The 17,041-nt window shown below is 44.8% G+C and overlaps 1 protein-coding gene across 9 annotated transcripts in view; it reads right to left on the bottom strand.

Annotated features, from left to right (window-relative positions):
* Positions 1-4,579: 4,579 nt before the first annotated feature.
* The window catches only part of LOC120831938 (RIMS-binding protein 2), a 35,711-nt gene continuing 23,249 nt past the window's right edge, over positions 4,580-17,041 (bottom strand). For 4 of the 9 annotated variants that reach the window (XM_040197874.2, XM_078087933.1, XM_040197872.2 and 1 more), the window contains 12 exons: positions 16,723-16,874; positions 15,355-16,140; positions 14,955-15,110; positions 14,520-14,666; positions 13,378-13,480; positions 12,828-12,950; positions 11,226-11,395; positions 10,692-10,860; positions 10,470-10,570; positions 10,240-10,311; positions 9,535-9,699; positions 4,580-7,623 (listed from right to left, as the gene is read on the bottom strand). In XM_040197874.2, the coding sequence (XP_040053808.2) occupies positions 7,381-7,623; positions 9,535-9,699; positions 10,240-10,311; positions 10,470-10,570; positions 10,692-10,860; positions 11,226-11,395; positions 12,828-12,950; positions 13,378-13,480; positions 14,520-14,666; positions 14,955-15,110; positions 15,355-16,140; positions 16,723-16,874 (2,387 nt within the window). In that variant the 3' untranslated portion in view covers positions 4,580-7,380. The remainder of the gene's footprint in view (positions 7,624-9,534; positions 9,700-10,239; positions 10,312-10,469; positions 10,571-10,691; positions 10,861-11,225; positions 11,396-12,827; positions 12,951-13,377; positions 13,481-14,519; positions 14,667-14,954; positions 15,111-15,354; positions 16,141-16,722; positions 16,875-17,041) is intronic. The other 5 variants (XM_078087937.1, XM_078087938.1, XM_078087935.1 and 2 more) reach the window with 4 other exon arrangements.

The following is a 17,041-nucleotide window of genomic DNA, read 5'->3' as shown; positions in this document are numbered from 1 at the left end:
ATCTCAGTTGTTGTTCCAGTCGTGCAACCTGCCGCTAGTGCCGTTAGCGACGGGGGAGAGAGTCTCCCGACGCGCGGCCCGTGACTCACATTGTTCCACATCGAGCAGCTGCCAAAGGTTTCTGGAGGAAATTTGACGCTAAATCCCAACTTTCTTCTAAAACCGGAAGCGGCGCTTCATTGTAACTGTATTAAATGAACGGACGGAGGAAGAAACGACTTCAGTGACGACAGGGCGGCTTAGTAGGGAATTCAGGAAATAGATTATGGCTTCTTTTCAGCCACGAGGACTCTGTGACCCCGTTGAGGGCAACGTCGGCGCGGCCGGTTGGTTGATCCCCCGCTTTGTCCCAGGCTGGAGCATCTCAACAGCTATTGGATGGACCGCCATGGAATTCTGTGCAGATGTTCAAGCCGCCCTCTGGGTGAATTGCAATCACTTTAGTGATTACTCTGCTTTCCTGTAACACCATTATCAGGTCAAAATTTTAATTTGTCTAATACTTTGGTTTATGACCAAACACCCTCACAGCTAATTACGTCCCCATCATGCACCGCTGTACTTGTGCTTGGCTCTAATTAGCCGATTTTAGCACGCTAATATGGCAAACAGAGCTGCTAGCACGGCTGTAGACCACCCGGTGTTTGATCTGCCGGGTTGGTTTTAAATGTGTTGCATAAGTGAAACGGTGTGTTTAGAGGTACCACGTTAACCACCAAAACTGAATCATATGTTCTGTCATCTCTGACACCTCTTTAGGGACTTTTTCCGACATGAAATCATGTATATGACAGATGTTACATTTTCAATGTGACCTGATTTCAACAGACAGATGATTCAACTTGGAAGTTTAAATTTACAGAAACATTTGATCTAAAATGAAAACCGCGAGGAATGTCTATTTTCCAATTCTATCTTAATGCGTTTCACGAATGCAACACTGCAACAAAACAAAATACAACTACACTAGTAGTATAACATATATTGAACTGTGTGTGAACAAAACAGGACATCTTATTGAACTTTAATCTGAAAGTTGGCCTGCAGGTGATCTATGACTCACCTCCTCGGTGCAAACTGGGGTCGTCATATGATTGCTACATCTATTAACCTTTACTGACACTAATCCAGCTCACTGATGGATATTAAACCAGCCATTTTCCATCTTAATAATCCCATTGTCTTAACTGTCATCAATCAAACAAAGATTAGATCAACTCATCTATCTGGTTGCCAGGGGAGCACATGAATAGAATATTAACAGAAAAGGCTGATTCAAGAATACCCGGCACAATTGAATCCATTAGCATTTATAAAGCCATCTGGGTGTAAATCATTGCAAACTGCTTCTGGATTCCGTACTCGGATCTCCGGGGACGTGCCGCAGTCCAATTTCTGAAAATAAGGCGGCCGGTTATAACACTTTGCACCACAGTCTGCCAAGAGAAGGCGGCCTACTCTTTTCAACATCCACTAGGTTCTCCAGCCAAGTTGTGACCGCCGAGCGTTTGCCCGAGGATAAATCGGCCAAGACAAGGCCCCTCGTCCTGCCCTCGTCTTCCCTTTGTCCCCCGATGACCAATGAATGCTCCTCTCAGAGGACAGCCAGCGTAAACGCCGGTTCTCCAGCCCGGTAGGAGGCCCCAGATGAGTTACAGGCCAGGTGGTACATCCTTCCACGGACCGGCTGCCCTCAGAGCGCCGTGATGGACAGAAAAGGGGCTCGGCCTCAAACCGCCTGCTGGGAAACACGTTGATGTGGGAATGAATGGAGGGACGTGCGCGGAATCTAGGATGCCGCTGTTTTTTTGTGTTTTTTGTGTTCCGTAAAATTGTCTGCAGACGACCACGTGCACCTTCGCCGTCGCGGGTTTCGAGAAATGTGGATTTGCCTCATAACAGAATGCAAAGAAAGAGCTCCAAGGGCTGCAGCCGACTGCATTATCTTTGATGCTGGAGTTAAAATGCAAACGTAAAATGTTTTTTAAAAGTTGTTTCGGCAAACTAAAGGAACCTGTGCGTAACCACAATGTTGCTGTGCACCTTTTGGTAGGAGGATACACAAACATGCCTCAGGGCCCTTGAGCTGGTTGATTTGGCCCTGCATGTATCCATTGAAGGATATATAACAAAAGGGCCTTGAATAAAAGCACACAGGTACTTTATATGCAGAGCAACTTGTAGTACCATTCACGGTCCCCCTTAAACCTCTGCAACACACATTTACTGTGTGAGCTTCAGGAAGTTTTAAAAACTGCTTCTAAGAGACTTCAAAAGAAGTCTCAAACTCACGTCTCGGTATATCAAAGCCAAATTAAAATATTCTACCTGGGAGATCCCTGCTGGGATTTTGGGGGGAAAGGAGGGTAAAATGGACATTGACTGTTTAACTGGCACTCTCAGGTTTTGTGAAGTATTCAGACCAGTCCAGCCGAAGATGGATGTCTCCCCCCAACCCCCCACCTTCACCCCCTCACCCCTCTGGTGACATGGCGGGCAGGACGAAAGCGAGTGATAGAGAGGTTACAACTGGCAAGAATTTTAAACATCCATCAGGCCCTCGGGAACTCCGCAGACTTACAGCTCAATAAAGATCTGCTGGATATCGAGGGAAAATAAGGACAACAGCCAGCGGATGAGGGGGGGGAGGAGAGGGTCTACAGGGGGGGAGGGGCTCGGGGGGAGAGGAGAGGAAGGACAGGGAGAGATGAGGGTATCGGGGAAATATATAAGAAGCAACAAAACATATAACGTTACTCATTGATTGATACGTTCCACCTTTCCCTCTCGCCCCCCCGGAGGGCTCAGTGGGTGTTTCAGTCCTGAAACGCTGCAGTATTCGCTCAGCCTTTGAGGTTTTCTCTCCTGATTGAATCCACGTTGAAATCAAGCCAATGGTAAAAACAAATATGCAGTGGAATGAAGAAGAAAAAGAAGAAAGCGGGGGGGGGGGGAGAAGGACTATTTCTCAAGTTCATCCTCACAGACATTTTCTGATGTAAATGCGGCTCTTGTGGAAACTGCGTTGACATCAGCAAATAAAATACGTGACGGGATTGAAACCTTTACGTCTGTCGCTCTGGCGTCCCTCGTTGGGAAGCTGCAGTCCTTCGAGCTGCCCGAACTGAAGAGCACTGCTGCCCTCCAGAGCGCCGTGATGTAACAGCACCAACGAGCGAGCCCACATGGGCCATTTGGACTTGTACACACAGGCACAGCGAGGCCTTTTAGTTGTAAAAACAGAGATATAAAACACGGGCGTAGATGAAATGAGATGAATGAATGAATTTGTTGGATGTGCTATTTCTCACTTGTGAAATGACACACATACTGATCACATCCTTGTTGCGCTTTGGGAATATTTGTTCCTATTTAATTCAAAGTTCATCACAGGCCCCTTTCAGCTTGAAGTCACGTCTGACAGTCAACATCTGTTGGACTTCAGATCTCACTTATCACTTGTTGTCGTTGCGTGGAAGCCAAGTCTCCTCCCCCCGATGTCACGTTAATTAGGAACCTAACGCGTACTGACAGTCAGTCCTGTTGTTTATGAACCTCAAAGCAGGCTCGTGTGGACTCGGCATCGTCTCCCTCCCTTCAGCCTTTTGTCCCCGATGTGATGACAGGCAGGATATGACTTGCTGTGAGATTCCGGGCTGAATGACGGCCCAGAATCTCGGCACTGATGGCAGACAGAATATTGAAACCAGATGAAAAATGTAGCTAAATAATAAACGTTGCGTAAATCAGTTCATCAAATCCTTATAATTTGTCACGTCTTGACCAAACTGATCACAAAAGATAACTGTCATCCCGTTGTTGTCATTCGTTAATGAGGGCCGGCCGTCACACAGAGCCTTTTCTGAAGCTGACACAGGGATTTTCTCTCCAATCGATCACAACCGGAGGGTTTGTGGATAAATAAGACCAACAGTGGATGTTTCATTACGACCAATATTCTAACCCCTGGAACACATTTGACTGCATTCGTTAGAACACAGTTGCTATTGACAAGCATTTTACCTCCACTGAGACGACGGCTGTGAGAAGCTCTGTTTTTTGCAGCCATACAAATTAGCCACGAAAACCTTGTTTGTTATTGATCCTGGACACACAAACGCAGTTGATTCACTGTGCTAATGTCAGACTTTGCATGTCTGGCCTGCAGTCATCTAAGGGTTTTTCTGTTATAATGTCACGTATCTGACACTGGGATGATTAAAGACGCTCAAATCCATAAAATCCATGTTAAGTATGATTGGACAGCTTTGTAAATTTAGCTCAATTTAATTCATTTTTTCATGTATGCATTATATTGCTTTAAACACTATCGTGTTAAATTAAATTCATATAAACAACGTTCATTGGTATCCAGGTGGGAATTGCGGACACGAAAGCGCCAGAACGACACACTGCAAATTACAGCTTACGTCATATGAAGGGCGGGCCGTTAAGCCGACAGCGGCTACCAGAATCAAAGCATTTATGTCAAAAGTTCTGAACATCTCCTGCAACATCTGACCCGCAACCCCCGAGTGACAAAAACATGTACTTACACACAAATCAATGCAAACAATTATTTCCTAAAAAATATCAAATTTAATTTGGTTATAAAAGTTGTATTTTTGACATGCACACCCATACATAATGATCACCATGAATACTGTCCAATGACTTTGCTTTTTCTTTTTTCATTTTTAAACCTTGATTCACAAAGCAAGCACATACGGTGGACCGATACATCTGATTTCAAAGGACACAATGGAGAATGCTCGCAGTCGGTTACAGGTGGAAGGAATCTCAGTGCACCAACAAAAGAAAAAGCTGTCGTGAAAACAAAGTAGAAACATTTATAAATTATCTACAAATGGATTAAAGTACAAAAGAAGCACAGCGTTTAGAGACACTCCTCCCATTCACAGGTGGATGTTTTGGTGCTGGGACGCCGTGTTAGTTATTCGACTGTGTGACTTTGTGAAAGTGAAACTATGCATAAACAGCTTTGGAACAAAAGTCATGTAAACTTATCACCAGCAGAAACTTTTCTTACATTCCATTTTGGCAAACACTCTCTTGTCATTGCATTTAATCAATAATATTAACAAATCATTAGGGGAGAGAACCCTTAAGTGCAAGTTGAAACAAGCGACAACGAGCGATAAACAGGACAGAATGAATATTTAAAAGAAAACAACGAGTAGAAGATTTTGAAATGATTAAAGCTATGAGATGTATTATTCCTCTGGTTAATAATTGATTTCTTGTGCACTATTAGTCACCTTCACATCACACTAAATGTGGGTTTTTCTTTAACTAAACAAAGTTCTTTTATTTGGTTTCAAATATGAAATTCCATCTAATTATTTCTATAATCTGATATAAATAACACACATAGTGACTGTCTCCTCGAGAGTCAAAGAGTGAGGTAGGACAGGAAGGTTGAGGTGTGTTAAATGCATTTCACATATCTGCTGTGATTTTATGTGATCAGAGAGCGGAAAGCTTGGCATTGCAATTGGAATTTCTTTGGTTGCATTTATAGAATTTGATTTGCTTTGCATTTTTTCCCATTTGAGGAAAAAAGTTTCGATTTAAAGTTCAATGATCACATAAAACACTTCACTCAGTATTTTTACACTCCTTGCAGTATCATCTAAGACACATTTTGGAGATTGTTTACGTTGACAAGAAACTATTAAGTATAGTTACTTATTTGATTGCATTTCCTGTTGCAAATCTTTTACCGGTATTATGCAAATAGGTTTCTTTGACTATGAAGAATTGATTGCAACGTATAAAAACATTCAGTTAGTCAACAGACCAAATGGAGCAACAAGAATATCAACATTACTGACAAGTGTCTGCAGACTCTGGCTTTGGGTGCACGTGCTTGATTAATACAACGTTAAATTATTCAAGATCATAGGAATAAAGTTTAAAAAATTCTGTTTCAGATTCCAATTTCAATGATTATATATAGGGTGTGTAACACGATAACTTGTTATGGTATAGTCCTTATGTACTATTAGTACAAGTCATGTAGAGCATAAAAGGACACATTAAATACGTTGGTGATTTCTCTCCACAGACCCTCGGGTCAATGAAAACAGAACCAGTGAACAATGCACACCTTGACATTTTGATTTGGGATTTCTCCGAGGCTTCAGCGTGGCCCTCTACATCAACATGAGACAACAGAAGTGAGCGCTGCCACGGGCCACGGAGGCAGCAGCACATCACTTAATCACACAACCAAGAACCACGTGGCCTCTGCTTCAGGAAAACAAAAACACACAAGTGAAAGACAAACATGAACGGTGCAAGACAGGAATCCATCACATACGGCCTCAAACACTCACACACACACACACACACACACACACACCGGCACACAAAACTCTGGTATTTTACCAATCAAAACACCCACCTTTGTGCAATAGGAAGACGGACACAAAATGTAGTCTTGAACTAGGCGTTTCATGACAGTTTTGACAGCAAGGACGGCAAACATTTCTGCCCTTGTTTCATTTTGGAATATGACGAAGCACGAGCGACCCGTCATGAAACAAAAAGCCTGGCGAAAATCAGCTGAGGAACGTCAGGCTCACATTGTTCTCATAAAGGCCACTGAGACAACTAAGCCCGCCTCTGAAGTTAATGCCCCGTCGCCAATCTGCTAGTCTCCCTCCACCACTCCTTTCATCACAGAAGAGCACCCACTACGATGAAATCACAGGTACGAGTGGAAATGTTTCTTTTCTTCCCACGTATGCTACCGCCTCTCGGTGATATTGCACTGAATAAAGGCTTTGAGTTAGCAGCCAGCGTTCCCTCACGGAACGCCTTGATAACAGTGTAGTCTATTTGAGATGTTCCTAGAGGACTGTGGACTCTCGTTTCCTTGTTGTCACATCAATACTGTGCAACATTGATGTTGTTTTTCTCCTGTTTTGCTGCTGAGGAAAAAAAAAAGCCTGTTCCGACCGTGGATGTACCCAGAGGCTTTGTTTTCATAGCTACCCTGCTTAAAACAAATGTAGAGTTTCTTTGACTAGTGATAGAAAAAAAAGAAAAAGTACGTGTCATGAAAATCCTAGTTGTTGTTTTTTTTTTCTTCATAAACGATCTGTTGATTTAAAATACATCACAGTAATATGTTTTTGTGTCCGCGGGTGACCTCTGTCTCTTGATTTTGGCACTGCACTATACATCATTTAGTTGATTTGTATCCCTCACCGTACATGAATAACTGTGTTACTGATTATATTAAAATAGGCTCACATCCTCTCCGTCATGTGTTGTTGGATCGGAGTTGATTGTGTGGATGCAATATACACAGCCTGTGCACGTATTGCACATGTATGCTTTTTTTTTCTTCTTTTACTTCACAGGTGAGAGTCTCTTCAGGAGCTTCTTGCCTTTGGAAAGTAGCCCTTTCTTCTTCTTGTTTGCCAGATCTTGGTCCCGGGGATCTCGGGGCTCTATGGGGATGTGGGGGCACCTCGTGGGGCTGAGGGGTCTCATGGTGCCTGGGAGGAGGGGCCGAACAATCGGGGACGGCGCTCGGACAGGTGGGGCCTCGTTGTCGAGCGCGTTGGTGGTTTCCGTGGGCTCCGTGGTCACCTGAGGGAGAAAGCGATTGGGGGAGGAGTGGAGGCATGGGGCGGGGCATTACAAAAGAAAAAAAAAGAAAAAACACTTTTTCGCTGCAGACTATTATTGTCCATTATTGTTGTTTGGCAGAAAAACTCAAATGTCTTTCTTTTAAATTTCCTTTGATGAAAGGTCAAATCATCGGACCAGAAATAACTTATTGGCTTCTCTCTCAGAATTGTTAAATGGAACACATGGGTGTCCAGTTTGATGCAGATTATAGACGCTAAAACTGTTACTAAAACTGTGAAAAACTAATTGCATTCTCTAACTTTACTATCCGTAGACAAAATAATTTGAGGAACCATCGTAATAAACAGATGAATCTATCAGAGATTCAAACCTACATTTGTGAAATTAATCCACATGCTCACACACACACATATTGTACATATGCAGAAGGCGAACCATCTATAAACCATCAGTGGGGAACATACAGTACAGTCATATATACACAATACAACACCCAGGGACGCAACTGTAGATACCAGGCTTCAACTAATGCAGCAGCTGGAGACGCAGTGATGCATCTTCATTTAGATCGATGAGAATTTGTACTTTGGTTTGACAGCTTTTTAGTCTAAATGTCTCAAATTGTCAGAGATGTGTCATAATATATATAATATAGGACAAAAAACATTCTGTTCTGTGATGTGAGGCCAATATTATGAACGTTTTACCATTTTTAAACATCTAAACATGTATGAATTTGTAATTTGACCAAAACGTTTCGGTAACAAAAACTGCATTTTTGTGATCTGATACATCAGCGTGGAAAAACTAAAGAGCCGTCTGCTGTGACCGCGAGCTGCGTGCATTGGAGCCGCGAGTTTGGTATCTCGAGTTGCCGAATTACGGTACAAAGCGGACAAAGCCATTTATGGTGTGAAATGAACAATCTTCTTCTGTTTGTATGTTTTTGTTTTGCCAAGCGGGTGAGGAAAAACAAAAAAGAAATCACATGTGGCGGCAAAGTCTCCGTTGCTTAAAAAAAAAAAAGAAAAAACCCACACCACCATGAAAACTGAAAAACAACAACACCATCAACAACAACACACCGAACACAGAGCACCAGAAAAAGAAAGTTTTTAATATCCAATTTCTTTTCTTTTATTGTTCCAATGTAACAATACAGTATGGATGTATCAGTGCTGCGACTGGTTTTGTCTCTCGAGCTCAGAGCAAACACGGCATCTCCACTGTTAACAGGGCTGAAAAATAGATTTGATGTGTGTGCAATATACATAAAGAAACAAAGCCTCTTTAAGGAAATACAGCAGTCGAATCAATAAAAGTTAATATAAAATGTATCAAGTATGAAAAAGGCATGCTTCGCTCACTCTTTCTCATCTTAAAGGTTCCCCTCAAATGACTGATTCCAGTGTCCTTGGGTAGCCGTTGTTATGTGTTTAATAAAGCACTTATTATTGTACACAATAACCGCATTTTGATTTTGTGCATCAGTGCAAAGAGACACCAAATGATGTTGCGTAAAGGAATGAGTTGAGCCTTTTTCAAGTCCTCCTTAACCAGTGCTACATGCATAAATCACCCGCAGAGCTCCCACAGTCTACCCCCCCCCCCCCCCCCCCCTCTGTCCATAGGCTTTGCTTCTTCCTTTCTTTGAGACACAGAAAGGCGATAACACTGGGCAGGTTTTTCTGTCCCCCTTTTCCAAAGGGCGTGGGATTGTGGGGTCGGAGGAGGGGGGGGGTTGTTAGTTTGTATAGAGTCACCACTGTCACCACATGGACAAACACACACAATGAACAGCACACAGACGGCAAGTGGAGGAAGCGAGAAGACGAAAAATCAAGAGAGAGGAGGACGGAGGATGGATGAACACAGGGCCTAGCGCTGAGAGCGGCGGTGATGGTGTACCCGTTTGCCCTCCGAGACGGCGGAGGCCGAATTGGCCGGGGCGCGGTTGGCAGGCTCTTCCTGGGGGTAGTGGGACGGAGTATCGGTCAGATACACCTCCACGTCATCAGGCACTTCTTCCAGGAAGTTAGAGGGAACCAGGCCGCGGTGGCCGTTGATCTCGCCCTGTCCACAGGAAGAGAAGAGCGGAGGCGGTTCTGTCAAGGGCGACTGATGAATTTTATACTGTAAACAAAGAATGTACCGACTGCTTTATACGCTGTGATTTTCAGGTGGTCCCCGACACCTTCTATCTCTTTTTTTTCTCCGTTTTTTCACCAAAATCAGCATGTGAACCTAATTTACACTTTCAACACCCTGGTCCTATTTTTAATTTAATTCAGGTTTCAAAATGATCAATTTACATTTAGATTGATTGACACCAACCACTGTGCCTCTAATCAATCACTGTGCAAGAAGCGGGAATCTACAGTTTACGCAATGTTGTTTATACCAAGGAAAACATTTATGTTAAACGTACCACATTTTACTTGCGCTATGAAGACAATGATAATAATGTCTGCACTGGAAAGACAAAGCCAGCATTGGAAATAGGGGGAAAAGTTGGCTTGCCTCTGCCTTTAGATGAAAAAAAAGTATAATTTGCATTGCAGCGCCTCTAAAAATGACCATGTGTCTAAAAAGTGTTGGCCAAGCGGTACCCACATAATAGAATCCATCCTCATCAATATCTCCGAACACAGCCATGATGTCACCAGCACAGAAGGTCAACTCGGCCTATCAGAAGACAGAGACACGCAAAAAGTTAAACAAGGAAGGTGCTCCAGGTGAAGTCGACTATGTCTTAACCTGTTATTTTTGTTGTCGTGGGGTCAGGGTCTGCTTCAGCACTTGGATCTGTGAACATATGTGTGTCCTGCAACAAGCCTCGATACCTCGACGTCAACGTTAGGGGAGCTCTCTCGGGGGTCGTAGTCGTACAGAGCCACCATCCTCCTCGAGGCCTGATCTCGACGCAGGCCTCTTCTGCTCTGCTCTGGAAGAAATAATTCAGAGATTTCATACCAACAGTATTTCATCCTGCGTTTTCCTTCTAAAATAAACTTGGCAAACAACAAAGACAGCAATCATCTGTACACGTTCAGCCTGCGAAGTACCTAATCTGTCCACAGGGGTGCTGAGTGGCAGGAAGCCCTGTTTGATGAGCTGGTCCATGGTCTCCTCGTCCTCCGCTCTGATCTCGGACACCATGTTACAGGGGATCAGCCCCATCCTGCCCCTCACTTCTCCTCTGTAAAACCCATCTGTGTCTTTGTCGCCGTATATCTGTCAGAGAAGAGAGTGAACAAGTGATATGTAGATCTCCAAAAAATGACCTAGTAACGTGCTTCAGATCTGCTCTATTGTAGAAGGACTATACATCAAGGGCAAAGGTACGATTGCTTCCAACTGTATAAAAAGGTAATTCATTTTATTTTTATTCTAGTTTTTATTCTTCATTTTTTATTAAAAAAAATAGATTAAAAATATCATATCTTTCATCAGTATGGTGCATCATTGTTTTGAATGATCATTGAAGCTTGAATGATTAACAGAGATTAATTGCAGATAAGTAATTTCACTGACAACTAGTCCATAAAGCAAACAACTAGCACCTTGTATAAAAAACGAGTAAAAGCATAAACCCCCACCCTAATGATCTGCCCCTCTTTGAAGGGCAGCTCCTCGTCAGCTGCATCCGGGTTGGGGGACATGGACAGAGGGTCGTAGTCAAAAAGGGCCACAAAGATCCTGAAGGACTCCTCGGGCTCGGACTCGTCGTAGTAGGTGGGAGAGCGGCGGTCCCGGTCCCTGTAGCCATCTTAAACACATTGAAGAAGAAAAAACTAATTCCAATTGCCCTGCATCGATGGAAAGAACAACCTAATAATGTGGTCCAACACACAAACAGGACATCTGAAGGAGGACTTGTTTCTTTGGGGAAATATTGAATATTTGCAAACGGGTTTTTGTCTTTGTCTTCTGTAAAAAATGTGAGCCTTTGGTTGTGATGTTTGGTCACAGATTTTCGGGCTCAGCAGCAAAACGTTAAAGCAATTGGTTGATGAAATGTACTGTTTCATACAGTATATAGTGCTTGTCCATACAGTATGTTTACACATTGATGTGTCTCAGACATGCTTCAAAGAAATCAATGAGAGGATATTTTCGGGGAGCTTAACACATCTCATTGATTTGCTGTGCTGCATGACAGATTTGATATTTCTGTCCAGCCATAATTGTGCCTGTCAGCATGCAGGAAAGAAATCAGTTGTCAGTCAACTAATTAAATAATTTGCCGAATAACACACACATGCACCAACAAATACACACACACATACGTACACACGAGCTCACATTACATGTCATTTCATGGTTTTGTCTACTTTTACATTTGAATTACTCATTGAAAGACAGACGAGGAGCAATACAGACCATGGTTGCAATACACAGAGAAGGTGATTCATGGACGTGGCACCACACCAGAAACACACAAGACTCAGACAAGACTCAGACATGCATGCTACAAGAAACAGAAAAGACAATGAGCCAAAAGACAAAGATTGAGCTCCATGTGTCTATTTTCACTTCCAAAAATCAAAATCAAAAACTTCCCACTCAATCGTAGCAGCAAAGGTCTCAATCAGAAATGGGTTGTTGTGGAAGTTTGCTATCCAAGTATTCTCACTTGCAAAAGCTTTTGTTTTGAAATGCGAGCATGATGGGAAGTCCACTGCTCCTTGCTGTAATTGTATTTATGCGACGTCACCATTTCAAACTCAAAAAACTCAAAAGACAAAAGAAAAACAAAGAAAGCAGTCGACGTCTACTCCTTATTCTCTGTCTGCCGCTAATATTTCTCCTACGTGTCATGCATGAATGCCCTCATTAAAAGGATGCTGTGGGTGTGGTTGTAACCACGAGGGGGAAAGGGGTTTAGCAGGCATCTGGAGTTCGGTGCAGTGAGTGAGGCATTCTCTGAGCAGTCAATCAATCATTTATCATCTGTGGGAAGGTTCATCCTGGAGCCCAGGTACTGGCTTGCCAGTGGGTCCACCATTTCAGTGCAGTGCAGTCATGCTGTTCAACTGTAAGCATAATAATATCTAGTATTATTTGAGACGGAGAAAACAGGCACTTGCAGGTGTCCACAGCTATTTTGTGCAGTTTTGCCAGTTGCTGGTGGCAGTTTTTTTTTTTTTTTTTTTTGTCGCCATGCTGTGGTGGTAGAAACAGGGACTGCAGGCACATACCATGGGGTGACCTGGTGCCGCCCATGTGCCTGCGGGAAGACCACGTCCTGTGCCGAGCTACTCTGCCATAGTAAACATCCTCGGTGACGGGGTTTGCCTCACTGCTATTCTCAAAGGTTACCTCTACAGGAAACACCAATTAGAGGGTGATGGGGTTACAATGCAAGGCTCAACATTCCCTTTCTTAAAGGTTAACTGAAGATTTGTGTTGCCACCTAAGGCGTCTCACTGCTTGGCACAAGGTAGAAACAAATACACAGGAGAACGGCTACAGCAAAAACTATCATGATTGGCAGAGTTTATCAGAGTGGATCAGCGTGTAGTGCAAATGTGCAATTTAAGGAAAAGTGTCAGTTTGTGGCATCGTAAAAACCTATGCAAGATGTTCAGGTAGTGAAGAGCATGAGCATGGTTCGTAGACACAGCGGTGATCCGGAGACACAGAAAAGCTCGTGATGGTTTTTAACAGAGCAACAAACATGTCTGTTCTACGGTCCCTCGCTCCGCTCTCTCTCTCTCTCTCTCTCTCTATCCACCCGGCCACACTGACCAATGGAGGGGACCATCAGAGGTCTTCTCTGAGGCTGGGGGCCGCCGGGATGGTTTCTTCTGCCCGGCTCCCGGTCGTGGCGGCCTCCAGCAGCGGCGCTGTTCTGAAACGCACAGAAGAAGTACAGAAAAAACATTCGCATAACGTGAAACATTCGCGAGCTGCTCGCGGACACGAGACTCACAAGGACGGCGCGTAGAAAGAGAAAAAAGCGCCATGTCGACATACGCGTACAAATTGTATGTAAACAAAGTCATGCAGCACTCACAGGCAGGCACACTGAAACACAGACGCGTAGACACACACTCACACACACACACACACACACACACACACACACACACAAGCCCAACATTCCAATATCAAGCAAATACTGATTAAAAAAACTGCAAAAAAATATCAAAGGAAAATAATTCTATCAAAGACATCAATTAGCAATTTTCTACCGTATGTTACTGTGTACAACACTAAACTGTTCACACCCAGTCTCTCCTTGTGTCTCTCTCCAAGGTGCGAGTCGCATTCACACCCAGTTTATTTTAGTCTCTCTCCATGAAGCTGAAACATTCAAACGCAGCTTCTTTCTCTCTGTTGCTCTCGCGCTGCAGCCTCGCAGACGCAGCTCCACGTCACCTCCGGTCCAGCTAACAACCACCTTCTACCTTGTGCAATCTCAGAGCGAATTGTACTTATCTGTTTTTAATTCTTGCTGGTATATTTTAATTGTATTATATTGTATTATTATATTGCACCAGTTCAAGTCAAATGGCAATAAATGGCTTCTGATTCTGATTCTGAGAGGATTCTAGTTTTGATGAGAGGAGTATAATTGGGCCAGACTTGATAGTTAAACGTTCTAATATGTTGCTTCAGAAGGCTTTGTCCTCACTGTCGTGTGGAAAACGCTGCCCGAAAGTATTTAAACCTGCAGTTTCTCTCCATTGTGCTGAAAACTCATTTCTTTCTCTCTGTTCAAAAAAACATATTTGAACTGATCTCAGCACACACGCTAACAACACTTATTAAATGCATGTCAAGGCAGCAGTCTCAGTTGAAGTATCTGTGCCCGTGCAGTTCACTAAATAATAATAAATTTGGGTGGTTATGACTTTTGGGTTTAGAATAAGTGCAAAGAACTGCACCTTGGGTGTGTTGTGCGAGTTGCGTCGACGTCCCTCTTCCAGCTGCATCTCAGAGTACAGCTCCTCCTCATCCTCTTCCATGATGTCAGACAGGTCAGAGCCCCGGCTGCTTTCGCTGTGATAATCTTCATTGTGACTATAGTGAGGCTTTTGGCAGTCGCACACACACACAAACAAACACACACACGCAATTGTTTAAGTCCACATACATTCATACGTACATGCGCACACCAAACACACGTGGATGGGCAAACACACACACACACACACACATGTGAACACACACAGACTGGAGTGTATGCATGCGACCACCCAGACATGCATGCACGCACACACACACACACACACACGCACGCACACATCCGAAACAGACGCACAGAGGTTGTCCATTGAAAAACACATTAGGACAAAGTAAGGATTCATCGCTGTTCTTACCGGCCTCCCCAGCTCAGAGCCTCTGAGGAACTCGTCCACCGAGGGTCCTCTCCGACGTCCGTGCGCAAACCCTTCTTCGTCCTCCTCTTCCTCATCGGAATGATGCTGGTGAAATGAACGACCTTGCTCTCCAAATCTGGCCGGCCTCCTGTCCGCCTGAAAAAAACATGCATGAGAAGTGAGTGAGCGAGTAACGGACGCACAGGCTTAGCGGTGGTACTTCATTTTGACTAAATATACAGATATAATATATTATTAGATTTCTATATTCTCTTCATTTCCAGCTTATTTACGAGTTTTGTTACATTTACACAGTTTACTCGCATGCTGCGAGTTTCTGTTTCATTTCGGGAACCGTGCGGTTCCATTGACGCGAATGGATTTAGCGTTCCCATCAGACCTTGCCACTTTCCGCTGCCACCCTCTGCGCCGCTTCTCGGGCGATGGCTTTGGCCACGGTGTCCGGGATGAGCGTGCCTCGGGGCTGGGGGAGAATCCTCTGGGGGGAGGGGGAACGTGGATTGGCAGTGGGAGGGGCCTCGAGGGTGTGGCCGTGGATGGGCACGGAGGGCTGGGAATTGGGAGAGCGTGTCGGGTCCCAGCCGGGCTGGCCGGGTGGAAAAGCTCCCCCGCGGTGGGCTGCGTGCTCTTTGGCATCCAGGTCTCGGGCACATACTGGTCTCTGAGGTAAAGGGTGGTGATGGGGGTGGGGTAGCAGAGGCAGCTGGTGCAGGGGCCTGGGACCTTGGTGCGGATGGCGGGGCTGGTGGTGTAGGGGCTGTGGCTGGGGCTGAGGATGCGGGGGTCGGTGCTGGGGTTGCGGGGGTCCACCCGGGTGGGGGAGTCTGAGGTGGGGTTGCGGGTGAGGAGGATGGGGCTGGGGTGGTTGTCCGTGAGCCTGATGTGGGGCAGGAAGTTGGGGTGTGGCGTGAGGGAGGTGAGGGGATTGGAGGTGGGGCTGGCCGTGGGGGTGTGGAGGGGGGCCCGCGTGGGGGTGCATGGGGGGTGGCAGGGGGATCGCAGGTAGAGGCACGAGGAGGTTGTTTGGAATGACGGCGACAAGGGAGTCCTGGGACTCTCCCTGAACTGACAGCGTCCTCACGATGACTTCCCGAGCCTCCAGGCACTGAATCCGCGTGAGCTCCACAGTGACGTAGTCGGCCATTGGGAACAACACTTCAGCAATCTGGATTCCGAAAGAGAAGATCATAAAACAGAAGCTTATAAAAAGATATAAAAAACGGTTAATATTCTCCTTTAAAATGTATCAATTTGAATAGCAATAAGTGAATAAGATATAAGGCCGGAAACACCCTGCTGTCCACGTTTCAACATAGTGGGTTGATTTACTCCGGCAATCACCAGAGGGAGTGAGAGGCCTGCTCTGAACATGAATCACAAGTAGATGGCACTGTTGTGTATGCGGTCGGGCCACTGATGACATAATGCTAAACTCGACATCCGATTCTATTACCGCCCCATCTGCGGTGCATGTTCTCATGTTTCAACTGGATTAAATATGATTAAAACAACTCAATCAGTGTTTTACTGCAGCTGCGTATGGCTTGCAGGCTTTTGAAATATGGATCCCATATGCTTGGGAATTCTCCACAAACTGGTCCCTTGGTACTATTCAGGCTGCTGTGCAGTCACTTATCTTCCCGGTTATTATTACTGCTGCCTCAAACCTAGATGACCTCCTCTCCATCAGTCACCAATGCCTTTAAACAGGAGATCTAGTCTTGGTGGGTGATACCTGCTAACTCACCCTCTGTCCCTTAGTGCAGACTGCGTAGCCAACGACATTTGCCCCGTTAGATGTGCCTGTAGGAGAGAGCATGGGGGGCTTCCAGCGGACCTGTAGGACCCCTGGAGCCTGCCCACAGAGCACCTGTACATCCTGGGGAGGCTGAGGAGGGCCTGGGAGTACAGGAGAAAACAAGTTTAAAAGTTATGTCCTCATTAAATGTTTTATTATCACTAAGATATAAGAGGAAAGGGTGTGACGCATTCATTAAATGCACTAATTGGTGCAAACACAACCATGCTCAGTGGGGGTGAGGTGGGGGATTCAAGGAACAAAAGAA

This window comes from Gasterosteus aculeatus, chromosome 14 (assembly GCF_964276395.1).
Source record: "Gasterosteus aculeatus chromosome 14, fGasAcu3.hap1.1, whole genome shotgun sequence".
In the NCBI taxonomy this organism is placed as follows: Eukaryota; Metazoa; Chordata; class Actinopteri; order Perciformes; family Gasterosteidae; genus Gasterosteus; species Gasterosteus aculeatus.
This window is presented reverse-complemented; position numbering and strand designations above follow the sequence as displayed.